The 15,933-nt window shown below is 44.7% G+C and overlaps 3 protein-coding genes across 3 annotated transcripts; 1 reads left to right on the top strand and 2 right to left on the bottom strand.

Moving 5' to 3' along the window:
• Positions 1-3,151: 3,151 nt before the first annotated feature.
• NCS57_00483200 (uncharacterized protein) lies at positions 3,152-3,775 on the bottom strand (the record flags this gene model as incomplete). The annotated part of the gene is made up of 1 exon (XM_053054779.1): positions 3,152-3,775. One exon carries the CDS (start codon positions 3,773-3,775, stop codon positions 3,152-3,154), a length of 624 nt encoding a protein of 207 aa, XP_052916939.1.
• A 5,167-nt stretch (positions 3,776-8,942) lies between these two features.
• Positions 8,943-9,602, top strand: NCS57_00483100 (uncharacterized protein; the record flags this gene model as incomplete). The annotated part of the gene is made up of 1 exon (XM_053054778.1): positions 8,943-9,602. One exon carries the CDS (start codon positions 8,943-8,945, stop codon positions 9,600-9,602), a length of 660 nt encoding a protein of 219 aa, XP_052916938.1.
• A 1,115-nt stretch (positions 9,603-10,717) lies between these two features.
• Positions 10,718-12,364, bottom strand: NCS57_00483000 (Amidohydro-3 domain-containing protein; the record flags this gene model as incomplete). Its single annotated transcript, XM_053054777.1, has 1 exon — positions 10,718-12,364. One exon carries the CDS (start codon positions 12,362-12,364, stop codon positions 10,718-10,720), a length of 1,647 nt encoding a protein of 548 aa, XP_052916937.1.
• Positions 12,365-15,933: the final 3,569 nt, after the last annotated feature.

The following is a 15,933-nucleotide window of genomic DNA, read 5'->3' as shown; positions in this document are numbered from 1 at the left end:
ATATTAGTGGTAGCCATATATGGGGGTGTAGTGAAAGGTGTATGGGGTTCACGGGAGGTTCTAAGGTATATTCTTCGGTTTATCGACGACAAATTGGGGCTCAAGTGTCAAGCACTTCCAAAGAGTATCAACAGATTTGAAGGGCAGACTTCTTGTACGACAAAGACTCTCGATTTATAAATCTACCTAACCTCAGTCAGTACGGACTTGCAGTATCGACTTGGCGTGGGGATTAACCCAAGTCAGCGAAGGCCTTCAACCTGATCAAGCCTTGAATGGGGCTCACCACTGCGGCCGCTTGTGGTTCATGAGCCCCTCTCCGTGGGTTGGCATGAAGAACACCAGCCTAAACAGAAGCCAGGGATGAAAGATCTATGCCGATACGGCGCTACATTTGGTCACGTCAATAGTCAAGTATATTGCCAAATCAGGTGTTGGGGGCCAAGCCATACTATGTAAAGCCTGTCTTATTAACGCATATGTAAAACTAGAATACGTCCTAATGCAGTTCTATTTCGACGGTCAAGCTCTTATCACCGTAGGCCGAGCTGCCGCCAAACGCGGGCGAAGGATTCCGGAGTTCGAGGTGAGGTGGACTGGGTGAGAGATCAAGGAGAAGAGTGTCAACTTTGAGAATATCAGAGCCTTATTTCCAAGTCAATCCGGTCGCATTGGAGACAGTGCTGTGCTCACCGCAGAAATGCCTCTGAGGCTTCTCTCTAGCCAACCATGCATGCCAACGCCCAAGCCTGCTTCGCCGAACTGCAAGCACGCCGAAAATGAGACCCTCCCCTGTTTTCCCAGCCATCTTTCACCAATCACACTATAAAGGCGGACAGGAGCTGGACAGCCAGTTTTCGTCGCTCGAGCCGAGGGAGTCGCACAGCAGCTCCTCGCCGAAATCTACGTCAACGTTTGGACTCGCAGCCTGCTTTGGTTCTGGCTGTAAAATTGGCTCTTCCTTAAACTTCCCGAGCTTGGGCAAAAAGCAACAACATTTTCAAGTATCATCCGCCTCTTATTATAATTCAAGGGCACCCTTCCATGAAAATAAACATGGTAGGCACAGTTGGATACTCGCCTTTTACCACGCTTTGCTACTTAGGGCCAGGTTGTCGTTGGCCAAGGAGTAAAATGAAACAATATGGCTTTAACACAGTACCAATAAAAGGCCAGAAAGATGCAGCCTCGTGTTGTAATCCCGATACTCCATGTCAGCTGAACCTGTGCGCTTACCACAAGACGGCCTTGGGCGGCCGTATTGACTCACGCTGGCTAATCATAACAGCCGCCTTGGTTGTAGTTGCGGCCCCCGTGGTTACGTCGAACGCCACATTGCTTTCAGCTTGCACTTTTATCACAACCACATTGCTAGTCATTGGTGACAGGCGACAGCTCGCCACCGGGAGCCTCCTCTTGGCATATGGGCCTGGTGGATCTTTTACTTCATCTCATGAGGGGCGCAGCCAGGCGCCCAAACTGGCCCCTATATCTCGAGGTCCTGCTCCTCATGAGGAAGCTGAGTATCCAAAGCCACGGCAGATCGTTGTGTCCCTTATCGAATCTTTCATGGCTCAGAAAAGCTGTAGCCCTGTGGAGGGCTCAGTTTGAATGAGCAACCGGGAGGGACTTCTCGCTCTGGACGATTCTTGTCCCCTAAAGAATCGACTGAGGCCTCTACCAGCGCTCAAGACTCTCCAAAGCCACAGCACCAGCCGGGAAGAAGCGTTTGTTTGTCTGTTGCGACGGAACCCGGAATGATAGAATCAACAGCAGTCAGCCATTGACAAACGGATCGAGACTTGCGAGATGCGTTGATCATTACGACACCCTGGGATGCCTTCAGCTTGTCTACTACGACAACGGGGTAGGCAATGGGACTGATAGGCTCAGTAACTCGTTTGACAGCGCCACCGGTCGAGGTATTTGATCTCTGGCCATTTATATTTGCGACTTCTGACCATTCATGTTCCAGGCATCTCAGACAAGATACGGGCAGCATACAGCTTCCTCTGTCACAACTACAACGCCGATACCGAGGACGAAATCATGCTCGTTGGCTTCTCGAGAGGTTCTTTCACTGTTCAGTGCGTTGCCTCAATGATCCATCACATAGGATTATTAAAGAAAGAAGGTCTCGAGGTTCTGCCGGAGCTCTTCGAACTATGGGCAACCCAGACTTCGGAGCATGGCATGTTGGACGGGAGCGCACAACCGGGAGATTCCTTGGGGATCCCTTTGGGCGACCTGAGCGCCGGGCTTGAAAGAAGGGGCTTCCTCACCAGGAATGTGAGGATCAAGGCATGTGCTGTATGGGACACAGTGAGTGCGCTGGGGTGGGAGTAATTAGCTATTCAGGAATTTGACTTAAAAATAGGTCACTAGGTATATATAACACATTGTCAGAAAGCAAGGCTAATAGTCAATTTCACTAGAAGCTGACTGTTCTAGGGCGTGGTTTGCCTTTGTGGAGGCCCCAGAACCGGTTCTGGGGGTTTCAAGAAGTGATGCCATGTCGTCAAGTGCCAAAAAGGCTTTGAAGAAAATGCGTCTTGTAGTAAGTGAGACCGCATGATCAAAATAAGGATCCGAGCACAGCCTCAGGAGGTTGGTCCGTGAAGTCGCATGCGACCCTCGCTGTAGTTGGAAAGTCAGTCAACAACCTACCCAGCGGAGTTTTCTCCCCGCAGATCTGACATTGAAACACAAGCATTTTCCCAGGCTATCAAGCCCTAGGGGCCCACCATTGGATGTAAGTGAAGGTAGTGTTAGAGCTAGGAAGCCAGAGTATGTACAATTAGCAAGCCTATTGGACAAATCGATGCTCGCTGTTAGAAAAAAGATAAGGAGATATATACGGATAGTTATGAACATCATCCGGGTGGGCTATAATTAGATAGGGTGACACTCATAACCTTTGATGATTAATAGGGAATACAGGGGATATAGAATTCGCGCATCTGCTATCCATGTTTAATATGTTTTGAACTTGGTAATATTACTTCCCCAAGACGCGTGAATGACACTTTTTTTTAACAAGAAAATCGCAATTATGCTACTATAAGCGATCAACTCTAGATATGTACTTCGCATGGCATCTCTTCAACGCAAGTTCTAGCTAAGCGTGTCGCGGCGTTAATGACACCTGTACTCAAGTCTCGCCATCCTTCTCAAGGGACTTCATGATGACCATGGCGTACCACTCAACGTCTCTTTTGGCCGATCGATAGTTAAAGTCCAACTGCAGTGCCTCGTCCAGCTTTCTGTCCCTCTCTGACTTGGACCTTTCCATGTCAGCATACATTTGATTCAGATCATCAAGGGACCGTTCAACAGCCGACTTTAACCCTTCCGGAGATGCAATGTCGCTGTAAGGTGTCATAGAAGCGCCGTCAAACTGGCTGGGGTCCAACGGGGCCTCCATCAGCCACTTGATCCATTCATCCTTCTTGCGTGTATCCCGGCACTCGTCCTTGAGCCATTGTTTGATCACCTCTGGCATAGTTCCCGTGGGACAAGGGCATCCACTCTTATCCCAATACTGCAACTCGCCATTGGTCACTGGCAGGCACCGGTCGGTGAGGTCAGTATTCTCTTCAGTGCCGGTAGCGTTCTTCATGACAGCGGCGTTGTCTACGACGGCAGATGTGTCCATGTGAGCCCACGTCTCATCGAAATTGATGTCATTGGCGTCGTTTTTGGTGTTGGTGTTGGTGTTGGCGTTCGGATGAGGTGTTCGACGAGGTGTATTCCATCTTTCATCAAATTCAATCATCTCGATCGGGAAAATGCGCGAGGAGGCTGATGCGTGGTGTTCAAGGTTATCAGAGAAGAATTGAGTGGTTGATAAGACAGTGTTGGAAAGTAGGTGCGTAGTAAGTCAAGATGTGCAATAATTATATACTAAGCCCAGACCTAGGTAGGGAGTTAGTAACGGTTTCTGTTCACTGACATGTTTTAGAACAGTAGCGTTTTTGCTGATGAGACAAAGAGTGTGTTCGGATTGTGTTGGTGCTCATGCATGGTCGAATATTCTACCTCACAAAGAGGAAGGCCAAGTTTAAATCAGTGAAAAGACGCGTAATTTGTTCCCTCAAATAGTTCACAATGTCAAGAAGAACCAGCCCGCAGAATCTTGGCACTGTAACTTGAGAGTGAAGAGCTAGCCCTTCAACAATCCAACCTCGCCTAGGCATGTTCATATGCATGGGGTCTACAACAAAGAACGCAACTGAAGTTTCCAATCTCCATCAGCCAAAGAAATCGTCACGTCCCAAGCCCACAATTGCGACCAACATCGCCCACTTCGCGATGGGTCAACAAAGGACTAGCGCCCACAATCCGCAAAAAGAAACAGCAAAAAAACATACAACAGCAGGGATTCGCTGGTCGTCACCGACCCAACTACTAATCTGCCCCTTACTGGCTTGTCTATGGGAGAGCGGACGGGATCCCGAATTCTCCAGTAGGTATGGTCGTATGTGGCAGGGTGTCGGCCAAGTTGCAGTCAAAGGTTGACCTGTGGATTCCAGGGCATGAGAGGACGTGTGTAAGTGAGAAAGTCCACAATTGCTTGGAAGGAGGAATCAATTGCGTCTCTTACATCGCCTCAAGTGTCTAATTACAAAGGCTAGGTCCACGGGTGGCGACACCAGGAGGTCGCAATAGCCCACTTCGCGGCCCATATTCAGCTCGTTAACAACTTTTGCTCGCTCATCCAAATCAGGAAGCAACTTGACAATGTTGAGGCCAGGGTAGTTGCTCCAGCGTTGGTCCTGGCCTCTCGTTGTGTAGGGTAACGCTCCCTTTGACACTTCGGCAAAGCCGAGCACAGTGGTCAGCTAACCTGTAGTGGTCAGAACCCAGATCAGCTGTTTTTCATCGCTTGTTGACTGCAAGGAGCCTCTCAATCATTATTGTACATTTAGCCTAAGGGAAATGGTATATGCTCTGAAAAAGGAGATGTTTCAAACGATGAATCGTGATTAAGTTGTCCGTCACGTGCCGCTTGTTGGATGCTTGGCAGCTGCTAAGTCCGTGAATGTTGACTGAGTGAGAAAGCAGGTCACAAGTCAAACTACCGGCAAAAGATTTATTGAGAACATATAAATCCGCCCCGAGAGGTCCAAATGTCATCTGGAGGAGCTTATGTGGAGTGTGGCTTCCTTCCTTCCCAAGCTGATGACCTGTCTGACTTGCTCAAGCAAGGTCACGTGGGCTTGCCAACTGAATCACGTCAGCAAGATGCACTCAGCAATCCACCAAAAAACACTACGACACCAACAGCATCATTCAGGACCTAAACAACATTAAAAAAAAATCGCAAAAAATGCAAAAGGAAAGCTGATGGGCGTATGAGAGCAATGCTCCCGCCAGGGCTTGAACCTGAGACCTTCGCATCACGTGACACTCGGATGAAGTATTAGTACGACGCTCTAACCAACTGAGCTACGGAAGCCAATCAGCTGTTGAGAGCCGGACTTGTTGACAGGGACTGAGAGCTCTGAGGGCACGCCATCGACAAGACATCGCCCTCAGATCTGAGTTCTATTTCATCCAGATTGTTCACAGGGATTTCTGACTTTGAGGCGGAGTCGGGGTTTGCCTCGATGACAACGGTCGAGTGAGTGTTTGTGACTATCGTGACTCTGTCTTGCATTGACAAACTCAGATCGAAACTCCGATGGCCAATTCAGTTGGGTATCTGGTCGACTTTGACCACACGACGCTACTTAGTGACAAATTTCTAATTCTGAGCTTTTACACATATCAATGAATACCGGTGCTCGTTAGTGACTGAGACGTAAGCAAGTCTGACAGCTTCATAGGGTCAGGCACCGAGGTCAACCACCCTACCCACTATGCAAATCTCGTACAACAGATATCATGCAGAATTAACATGCAACCCCGTTAACTTCATTCATTCTAATCTTTCTATCCCCAAACATCGTCCCTATTCCGTTGCTTCCCTGGACAAGCAAGAATCTTGATGTGACCCTTCGTCCAACCCCCAGAGCGAATCCATGATGGATCCCCTGAAGTTTCTGCAAATGCATCATCACCAAGGCTATAGAGGAGGTCAAGAAAGTACGCGGCCGTATTTTCGTACCCAGGGAACTCCACCTGTCCCGGCCTAACCTCCACGAAATCCTGTTCGTAATCGTAAAAGACCGGATTATAGTCTCTGCCCTTTTCTGAGGACCAGAAAGCGTCATGATCAATAAGCCAGACCTCGAGGTACATAGATTTAAAAGCCCGATGATCATGGGCCAAAGTAAACATGGCATCTGCGATATAGCCTCTGGCCGAAGATTCCTCGACCAAGTCGGATATGTTTTGAGGAAAATCGAGGTTCCAACTCGGGTCAAACTCGAGGGCCATGTTCCTAAACGGTACGTGGCCAAATAAGAATGTCGTAAATGGCATGTCGACAAAGAATTCCGACCACTGTAGCCAACTTCGAGCAAATTGCCAGTCTTTGGTCTTGAAACAAAACAAAACATGTCCATGATTGGCTGGACCATGAGTTGCCAGTCCTCATGCCCTCGCCGAGCCGTCGTCTTGGCTGGGTAGCCGAAGTCTCTTCCTTGGCTTAGCTCGCGCTTCAATTGAGCAGGTTCAATGACAGGCATCGCTTCGCCCTGACACCGTCTCATATCCCACTGGTGCATTTTGAAGTGCTTCCTCATGACGTCCCTCGACTCCACGCACGCTGTCCAAAGTCCCGCATCCCAAAGGTAGACGGATTTGTTCTTGTTGGTGGGGACGATGGCAATGAAATCGAGGACAAGGAAGAAGGTGACCAGAAAGTTCTAATTGTTTTTAAGTATTACGACAATATAACCAGACCTCAGTAAGGCTCTATCCAGATGGTTTAAAGATTCATCAACGCCACGTGCCTTTTTTGCACATGAGTTTGTCATGAGGTCCGCTCTGGTAAGAGGGCTAACAGGACTATGGAGATCAGTCTTTTCCCTCCTCCTGCTTTTTTGCCCATGGTGCCGGCTCTGGGAAGGACGTTAGCTGTGGTAACAAGAATTCAGCTGTCAACTCATACTGGAAGTGAAGTCGTAATAAAGTCTGTTCGGGTCATATTGAGGCTTCTGCTTCCATGTTAGCTTTTATTCTTTTCCCGTCACCGTTCGTCGGCAAGATAAAATCCACAACTCGATGCCATCTCTCACGTTGAAAGAATGCAGGGTCGCTCACCGGACAATCATTCAACCGTCCAAAGTCCTGGAACCAAAGCGACATGGGGTCGGTGATGCATACGCATTCACCCTTCTTGTTCAGGTCCTTCTGACGACTGCGACATTTGCACGTCGACATGCCCTTGATCCATTCGGTATCGGGATTGATGCAGTCACACCGCTTCTTCCTTGCGTTCCAGATGGCGCCCTTTCCTTTGCAGTGGCATTCGAGCCTCTCAGAGTCCCACCAGGCATCTTCGCCACAGTCGCCAGGGAGACTGAATGGTTCAAGCTTGTCCTTTCTGTCCTTCTTGTGGCATGGACTGGCGAGGGTCATGGTTGCACTTGTCAGGGCAAGCATTGCCGGAAGAAGAGTTTGGAAATGCATAATGTGTGATTTGTCGATTTCTGAGTTGTAAGTATCTGAAAACGAGGCGTGGAGGTGAGGTGTCTCGATGGCACGTTAGGGACGGGTTGGTCAAGCAAAATTTCAGGAGGCTCTGGGGGGCACTCACATTAAATGCTGCAGGAAACTCTCTCTCTCGTAATTTTCGACGTTGTATCTAGATGAGGTCTAGATTCACGGTCGAAAGGTTCCTCTGTCGGCTACCTACAACGACAAAGAAGTATTCCTCTGTGTGCTGCGAAGTACCTATCGGTACTGGACACTTCTAGAGGCTCTAGGTCGGCTTAATACCTGTAGAAGGTTGGTTGGGGTCAACTTGTGGTGGCAGAGAAGGGTTTTTACCTTCAGTGAACTTTGCATTGAGTTGACAATATCTGCAAATGGCGAAACTCTATCCACACCCCCAAAACAGCGTGAAAAGTCACTCTTTGCGTTCTGGATTACGTGTAATATCACCGATACCGTATTCTTAATGGATTATGTGTTCAAAGAGTGTTATTGAAGCCCAGCGAGACCTTACTTCGCCCCAGGCTTGGCTGCAACTCAAACATTGTTTCACCGACTTTCAACGACGAAGTGCGCCACTATGATTTGGAATGAGCCATCTATCGGCAATTCCATGTTGGATCAACTCGATGGACGTCCAATTTAGCTCAGGCTTGCCCTTACCGCTGACAGGGCAGTCCTAGCCAACGGACTCCACTGATATCACCTTGCGTCTTGGCTATTCGTGTCAAGAGCAGGGTCCACGCTTCCCTTCACCAACTGGGAAGCATCAAGCACCTTGTCTTTGGAAATTTTTTGCAAGTGTCATTTACACATGATCTAAAATCATTAGCCTTGTTCTCTCCTTCTCGGTGATTACCATAATCAGTATAAATCATGCGTCGAGATGCTCGTCGGCAGCCTTTTCCAAGCACAGCCTCCCTTCCCCTCAATCAGGCAAGATATTGTCCAGCGCATCAGAAAGTCAGGAGATACATGGACCCTTATCAATCGAATCATCGTGAGGTGTCGGGTCTCTTTTCAGCCGAGAATGGGGCTTAGCAATGCACGTCAAGATTGCTGCGCCTCCACGCCAAGGGTCTACTGGGTACACAATGAAAGAGTCTCGACCTGTTAGGAAATATTGGTAACATTATCACAATGCTGGGCGCATGATTTTGCCCGATTGACGAGTCTTTGTGCTGACGGTGATATTGAACACGAGGCCTCCGCCTTGACTCTACACGATACCAAGTGATGATTGAGGGGCAATGAGGGCCCAGCGTTAGATAAAACCCGAGACATTTGCCCATTGAAGATATCGTCAAACTCATCGTCTATCTCACTTCTGCAAACCCACCATGTACATCACTCAAATCTTGTTGATCATTGCCAATGGCCTCTTGCAGGCCGCTGCACAAACTTCAACCACCTCGGAGCGCCCCTCAGGCCCCATATCGCCCTACCAAACCCCATGCCAACGGGTGTTGTCGTCTGTCACAGCCAAGATGACCGGCGCACCCGCGCCAGGCGAGGCCATCTCTGAAATCGCTGTCTCCTTTGCCATCGGGGAGTATCACAACACTCAAAACCCCTGTCAACTCCCCGTCGTCACTGGCTCTACAGCCGAGCTCTTCTCAGAGTGGGCGTCGAGTTGGACGAGCTGGCAGAGCGAGAACATTCCAGGGTTTAGGGAGATTTGGACTGCATGCAGCAAGGAAAATCTGGTGGGGGATATTGTGCCTGTTGGAACGAATGTGTGCAGCAAGCTTGCTGCGGCAATCACCGAAGATGATGACAAGGACAAGGATAAGACAGAAACTACGAGCAAGAGTACTCAAGGGGGCAGAAGTGCAACTGAGAGCGAAGAAACCAGCACACATACCGAGGAAACAAGCACAGGAACCGGCGCACAGAGCGAGGCAACCACTACTGAGGAGGACTCTCCGGGTTCTCGACAGACAGGTTCGATTGGTATGGTTGGCGTGGTAGCTGGTGTGGTCGTTGCGGGGCTGTATTAGAGGCCTTGGTCTCTATCAAACGTCGCCTCTCTATCCCAAGTGTGAAGATCGACCTGCTGCTTGATAATAGGGAATAGTAGGACCGTCTGGAGGGCGCTAAATCTTCCGTGACAACTGTTGACATTGATTAAATCGATTCTATCCGATACTCCCCTTGCTCACCAAGTGAAGATCCTCTCCCTAATCTTGTAGTACATCGCCCATGAGTTCAATTCAAAGGTGCTTTATTGATATCGCATACAGGTGATCTCGTCTACGACTCCACATCCACCTCGACAATCCTCGCACGACAACTTCCGAATATAATCATACTCCTTCTGGGCAACCTGCCGCGAGGAGCCATTAGGTTAATAACGCATTCCCGGTGAGAAGAACCGATCTACTGCAGGCAGTAGAAAAGGCGAAAAAGAAGAGGCTACTGTGTTAGCATTTGGATATGATGCTATGAAGTGTTGATATTGTGTTTTTGTAATAGTTGAAGCCCAGCCCTTGATGGGATAACAGATTTAATCGATAGACAAGGACTGATTGTGAAGACGAAATACAGCAGTACAATGAGTTCAAGAAGAAAGCTGTTCGGGGGCTGTGTAGTGTGAGCAAAGTGGACCAAATAGATGACCGATGTCCCATGAATTAAAAAATACGCCAGATTGCTACAAGTCTGCACACCAGGACCAACTCTTGCAAACTTTGTCAATTCATATGGACTTTCCGATCAAGTGTGCTCCATTATCTGTAAAGGATGATAAAGCCCTGGGTCATTTAAGGGCTACATTGTTAAGCATAGCTTGCAAGCCAGCGCTTTCTACCATATCCAAGTCAATGCGTATCTTTGGGATCATTCTATATCCCTCAACGTAAATAAGAGAGCCTTGTTTCTCGTACGGAGGTTAGAGCAGTTAAATACCCCATGAGAGGCTTAACCTCTCATGACGATGCAGCTAGGTATGACTCTTTGACTGCAGGCAGCAGAAGGTTTAAAAAAAAAAAAAGGCCACTGTCTTAGCATTGGGATATGATGCTATGATGTGTTGAAAATGTGTTCTTTATTATAGTTGGAGCCCGGCCCTCGATGGGTTAACTGAGCCAGAAGATCGTAAATAAGAGAGCATTTCTTATTCCTTCGCGGTCGCCTTCTGGTAAACTCGTTTCCCGTTGAACCAGGTTTCCTCCACCGACGCGCCAAGCAACTTCTCAGCCTCCCATTCCAGGTTCAACACGGCAAAGTCGGCGGCTTTACCCACCTCCAAGCTTCCAACGCGATCTTCTGCAAACACGCTCTTTGCTGCACCAAGAGTGGCTGCCGTAACGGCCTCACAGAGCCCTAGACGAAAGTTCTCGTTGACGGTGGTCGTCCACTCTGGCTGTCGCGCGGATCGTCTTGTCGTCGCCACATAAAGATTTCGTAGAGGATCCCATGGCGCCGTGGGAGTATCACTCCCAATAGCAAGAAGGGCTCCAGAATCAGCAAAGTCTCTATATGCAAAGGCTCTCTTGCAGCGGTGCGTGCCAATGAGACGTGGCCAGTCGACTAGAATCATAGGGTCTGCGTGGACTGGCTGGATCGAAGCAGTGATGCCTAGACTTCCCAGTCGCCTGGCATCTTCCGGTGCTGAAAACTCCAAGTGTTCGATACGATGACGCCCACCGGGCTTTGTATGTGTTTCGAGGGCATTGATAGCGGTGTGTATGGCTTTATCCCCGATGGCATGCAGGGCAATTTGGAGACCTGCCTCGGAAGCGTGCTGTACAGCTTGAACGAGCTTTTCATCAGACCACAGAGGCGGCGCAGACGGCGCAACTGCATAAGGTTCAGATAGGTACGCTGTACAGGCATCGATCGTGCCATCACAAATGAGTTTGATGCCGGTGACGGTGAGGTTTGGCGAGGTTTCCCTATTGAACTGGCGATGAAGTTCAATAGCGCGATCTACCTGCCGTCGTATCGAAGCCTCTGTGTCAGGTTTGATGAGCCAGTAAACCGTCATTCGTACGGCGATAGCTGGCCGTTCGGAAAACAGAGTGGATAGGGCATCCCAAGCAACTTCATCCATGGCCATCTCAACCGCACCCGTATAGCCGGAAGCACTATACTCCTCGAATGCGCGTAGCATATACTGTATCCGCTGACTCTTGGTGAGGGTCTGGGTAAGGAAAGGCCCAACAATGCCAAAGACGGCATTCTCGCTTAGGAGACCGGTTGGTGAGCCATCGTCGTAGCGGTGAATCTCGCCTCCTTCAGGATTGGACATATCGCCAACTCCAAGCTCAGCGATCGCGGCCGAATTGCACCAGACAGAGTGTAAATCAAGGGCATCGACGTAGATGGGGCGAGAGTCAATTTCATCCAGAGTCTTTGCGTGCACGCCGTCCGGAGTCAAATTTATCGCCCAACCCATGGCGAGGATCCTCGGCAGGTCTGGGTTAGCCTTTGCAAAAGACCGAATCGTCTCGACGATTTCCTCGAGTGACTGACAATAGTCGAGGCTGACCTTTTGGAGTGACTGGCCGAGCTGAAGGAGGTGCATATGCCCATCGACAAACCCAGGGAGAACCGTCTTACCGTCGAGGTCTTTAGTGTGGGCTGCCTCTTGCTGATGTTTGGCGCACAGCTCGTCTCTTGAGCCTATAGATTTGATGATGCCATCTTGAACAAAGATGCTATCTGCGAACTCGGGTTGCGCTTCCAGGCCAGTGCCGCCTTTAGTGAAGATGCGGCCATTCACAAAAAGGGTGCCGGTGGAAGAGGACGTCGACGCCATAGTGCACCAAGCGCTGGAGGGAATGAGCACCGTGTATCCGCGGTAGGAACTTGAAATAGACCGTGACTGCCTTTCGATTCACTGGAAAAGCAGGGGTTCATGCTGTTGGGGTCATGGGTAGGTTGCTGGGTATCTAATCGGCTTATAACCGCCAGTCAGAGCAGGTCGTGGACGTGGAAAAGTTGTCTGCCGGACCGGGCGTTTAAGCACTCATGCCGGCCCTGCGACAACTCTAGCCTAGCCTGTCCATGCAAGGTACTCCAGCAATAGGTGCACTGGCGAAGTAGACCGGATGAACCAGCGTCTGGACAAAGATGCCGTCTTTTTCGTCCCAGTTGAGAACAATGGCCTCCGGGAGCATGATCGGCAAATGCGATGGCTCAAAGATTAAGCAGTGACAAGAATCCTCTGCTAAAGATAAACGATCACCAGATAGTCTAGTTGGTTGTTCTGACGTCAAAACTCGCCGGTTAGTTAACCCTCCGGTCAGACCCACTTGCTCGGACATTGAGACCGGCCAATTTCATGTAAGCGTTTCATAGCTTGCAGCTGGGACTAGACATAATCAGGCAAGTCGAGCCGCGGCTCTCATCCATGACTCCATAGTCACCGGGCTTGTATTGTGGTGCCGATGAACGGTCAGGAACAGGAGAAGAGCCCACCCAAACGAGATACGCTTAATAAATGGCATGCACGTTTCATAGGATAGGTACTTATCGCTATTGCAGTCGCCCGCTTGGAGAGAGCATCTTGTCCTACCCACCTGCAGCCTCACTGATTATCCACCACCATACGAGACATCTGTTGAAATGTCCGAATCAAGTCTGCAGCTGAATCTCACAGCCCCTAATGGTCGGCAGATATCTCTTAATCGAGGCCTGTTTATTGATAACAAGTTCGTCTCGTCAACTAGAGGCGAAAGCTTGAGGCCTATCGATCCCACGTGAGTAACCCAGCGATGATGGGGAGTTAAGTACCATGGCCTTCATCTGCTAATGCAAGATAGCACTGAGGCAGAAATCTGTCAAGTCGATGCGGCAAATGCGGACGATATCGATCGCGCTGTCAAAGCAGCCCAGCGAGCCCTTAATAACCCGTCATGGCGCGACATCTCGGGCACCGAAAGAGGGGCGATGATGACCAGGCTCGCAGATCTGATGGAACAGAACCAAGAGGTTTTAGCAACCCTCGAATCTTGGAACGCCGGCGATATAAGGTATAATAATAAACTATATATATTATTACGGCGCATTAGATACTTAGTTTTAGGTTATTTTAGAGGGTTTAAAGAGCTAGAAGGATTCTAGCCTTAGTATTAGGCCCTGATATGCTTAGTGGTTAAGAATTAATTAATTAAATAAAGAAGATATAAGGTAAGGGATTTTTATAATACTCGCTTATCTATGATACTCGCTTATTATATATGTTATATATTATATATTATTATTTTTTAATAAAATACCTCTTATTATTAGGTAAGGCTATTTATTTAAATTATTTTAATTTATATATATTATATATATTATTATTATTTTTTTAAATAATTATTAAAATTATTATTATTTATATCTTTATATAATATATATAATAAATAAGTATTATAATTATATAAGTATTATAAAAATCCTAATCTCTAAGCTAGAAATTATAATAAAAATACTATAAATTATTTAATTAATTAAAATTACTTATTATATTTTTCCTTAGATATCTTAATTATTACCTAATAAATCCTTATATTATAGCTAAGCTAGTTATAAATATTATAATATTAAACCCTTAGTTATATTAATCTTCCTTAATTATTATATCTTAATAATTTAGCTATTACTTATATATTAATATTTATTTAATTAATTATTTATTTTCCTTTTTTTATTATTATAATTCTTTTTTTTTATAACTAGGTTTTTTTTACCTTTTAATACTAATTAAGTATTTTATTTACCTCCCGAAGGTCTTTATTCTTAGTAGCTAGTAAGGTAACTTAATATATAATTATTTTTATCTCTTTCTTAAGAGACCTTAGGGCTTTAAAGATTAACTCTAGGGAGTTATTTTAATATTTTTTAATTTATCTTTTAAGGTATTTAGATTAAGATTTAGCCTTAAGTATAATCCTTAGGGTCCTTAAGACCTAAGAAATTAAGGGCTTAGATCTCTCCTTAGTAAGTATTAGAGTTTATAGCTATATATTAAGCTTTAAGATTATAATTTTTAAATTAAGAGAAATAAGCCTAGCTTTTTTAAAAGCCCCCTTAATATTTCTCTTTATTATAATAGCTTTATATATAATATAAAAGGCTAAAAAGAACTTAGTCTTTAAAATATAAGTTATAAAGTATTTATTAATTATTTTATTTTTTAATTATAAGCTTATTTTAATATATTAAAGTATTTAATATTAAAAAGCTAAAATAAATAAAATAATATATAAAATTAGATAATTTTTCTTTTTTATAATATCTCTTAAATTTAATATAATAATAATTTTTATAATTATTAAAGATTAAGAAATAAAAGAAATTAATTAATTAATTAATTATATATTAATTAAAATATTTAAATTACTTAAGATTAGTTTTATTATTAATCTAATTATTTTAAGTTATTATAATTATTTAATTACCTAAGAGGTTATTATTTTAGTATTAATTAATAAGGTAATATTAGCCTATATTAATAATAAATAACTAAATTACTTAGTTTTTTATATTAATTATTTAAATAATTATAATTTATTTTTAATTTCTAAGTTATATTAATTTTAGTTTTAAATACCTTTTTAAGCCTATAATAATTATTTTATTTATAATTATACCTATAAGGAAATTAATCTTATTAAAATTATAGATATTATTTAATTAGATATTATACTTTGCGATTATATTTATTATAAGCTAAAACTAATTATAAATAATAATTAGATCTTTATATTTAGCTCTTTAGTAATTATATTTCTAAAAAAAATATATTTTAAGCTTTTAATATTACTTAATAAAATTTAAAGCTTAATATATATTAATAAATAATGTATATGTATAGCGAGTGCACCGGGCAAGCGAGTGCACTACTTGTATTATTACCTAAAAAGAGAAAATTAAAAAATATCTTAAAATTTGAGATCTTACTTAAAATTAATAAGATTTTAGTAAAATACTATTTATATATTATATAATTTTATATAATTCTCTAAAAAATTTTAAGGAAATCCTTTATAAGGTAGTTTAGAAATAACCTTATTCGCACTGTATACTTAGCTATTTCTCTATAAAGGGATTTTTCTAAAAGTCTAAAAAATTTATTTTAAGACTTTTTAAAATTTTAGGTTTATAAAAATACTTTTTTTATATTTATAGCTATTTTATAGAAAAAGTTAGGAAGTCTAGGGTAGTCTATTTTTTGCAGTATAGTATAGTAGTGCACTCGCTTGTCCGGTGCACTCGCTATACATATACGTTAATATATTATAATTAATAAATAATAAATTAGTTATTTCTTTTATATTATAAAGCTAAGGGGGAAATCCTTATAAATTTAGGTTAAGAATAAAATAAATAAGAATTTAT

Source organism: Fusarium keratoplasticum, chromosome 3 (genome assembly GCF_025433545.1).
Source record: "Fusarium keratoplasticum isolate Fu6.1 chromosome 3, whole genome shotgun sequence".
NCBI classification, from domain to species: Eukaryota; Fungi; Ascomycota; class Sordariomycetes; order Hypocreales; family Nectriaceae; genus Fusarium; species Fusarium keratoplasticum.
This window is presented reverse-complemented; position numbering and strand designations above follow the sequence as displayed.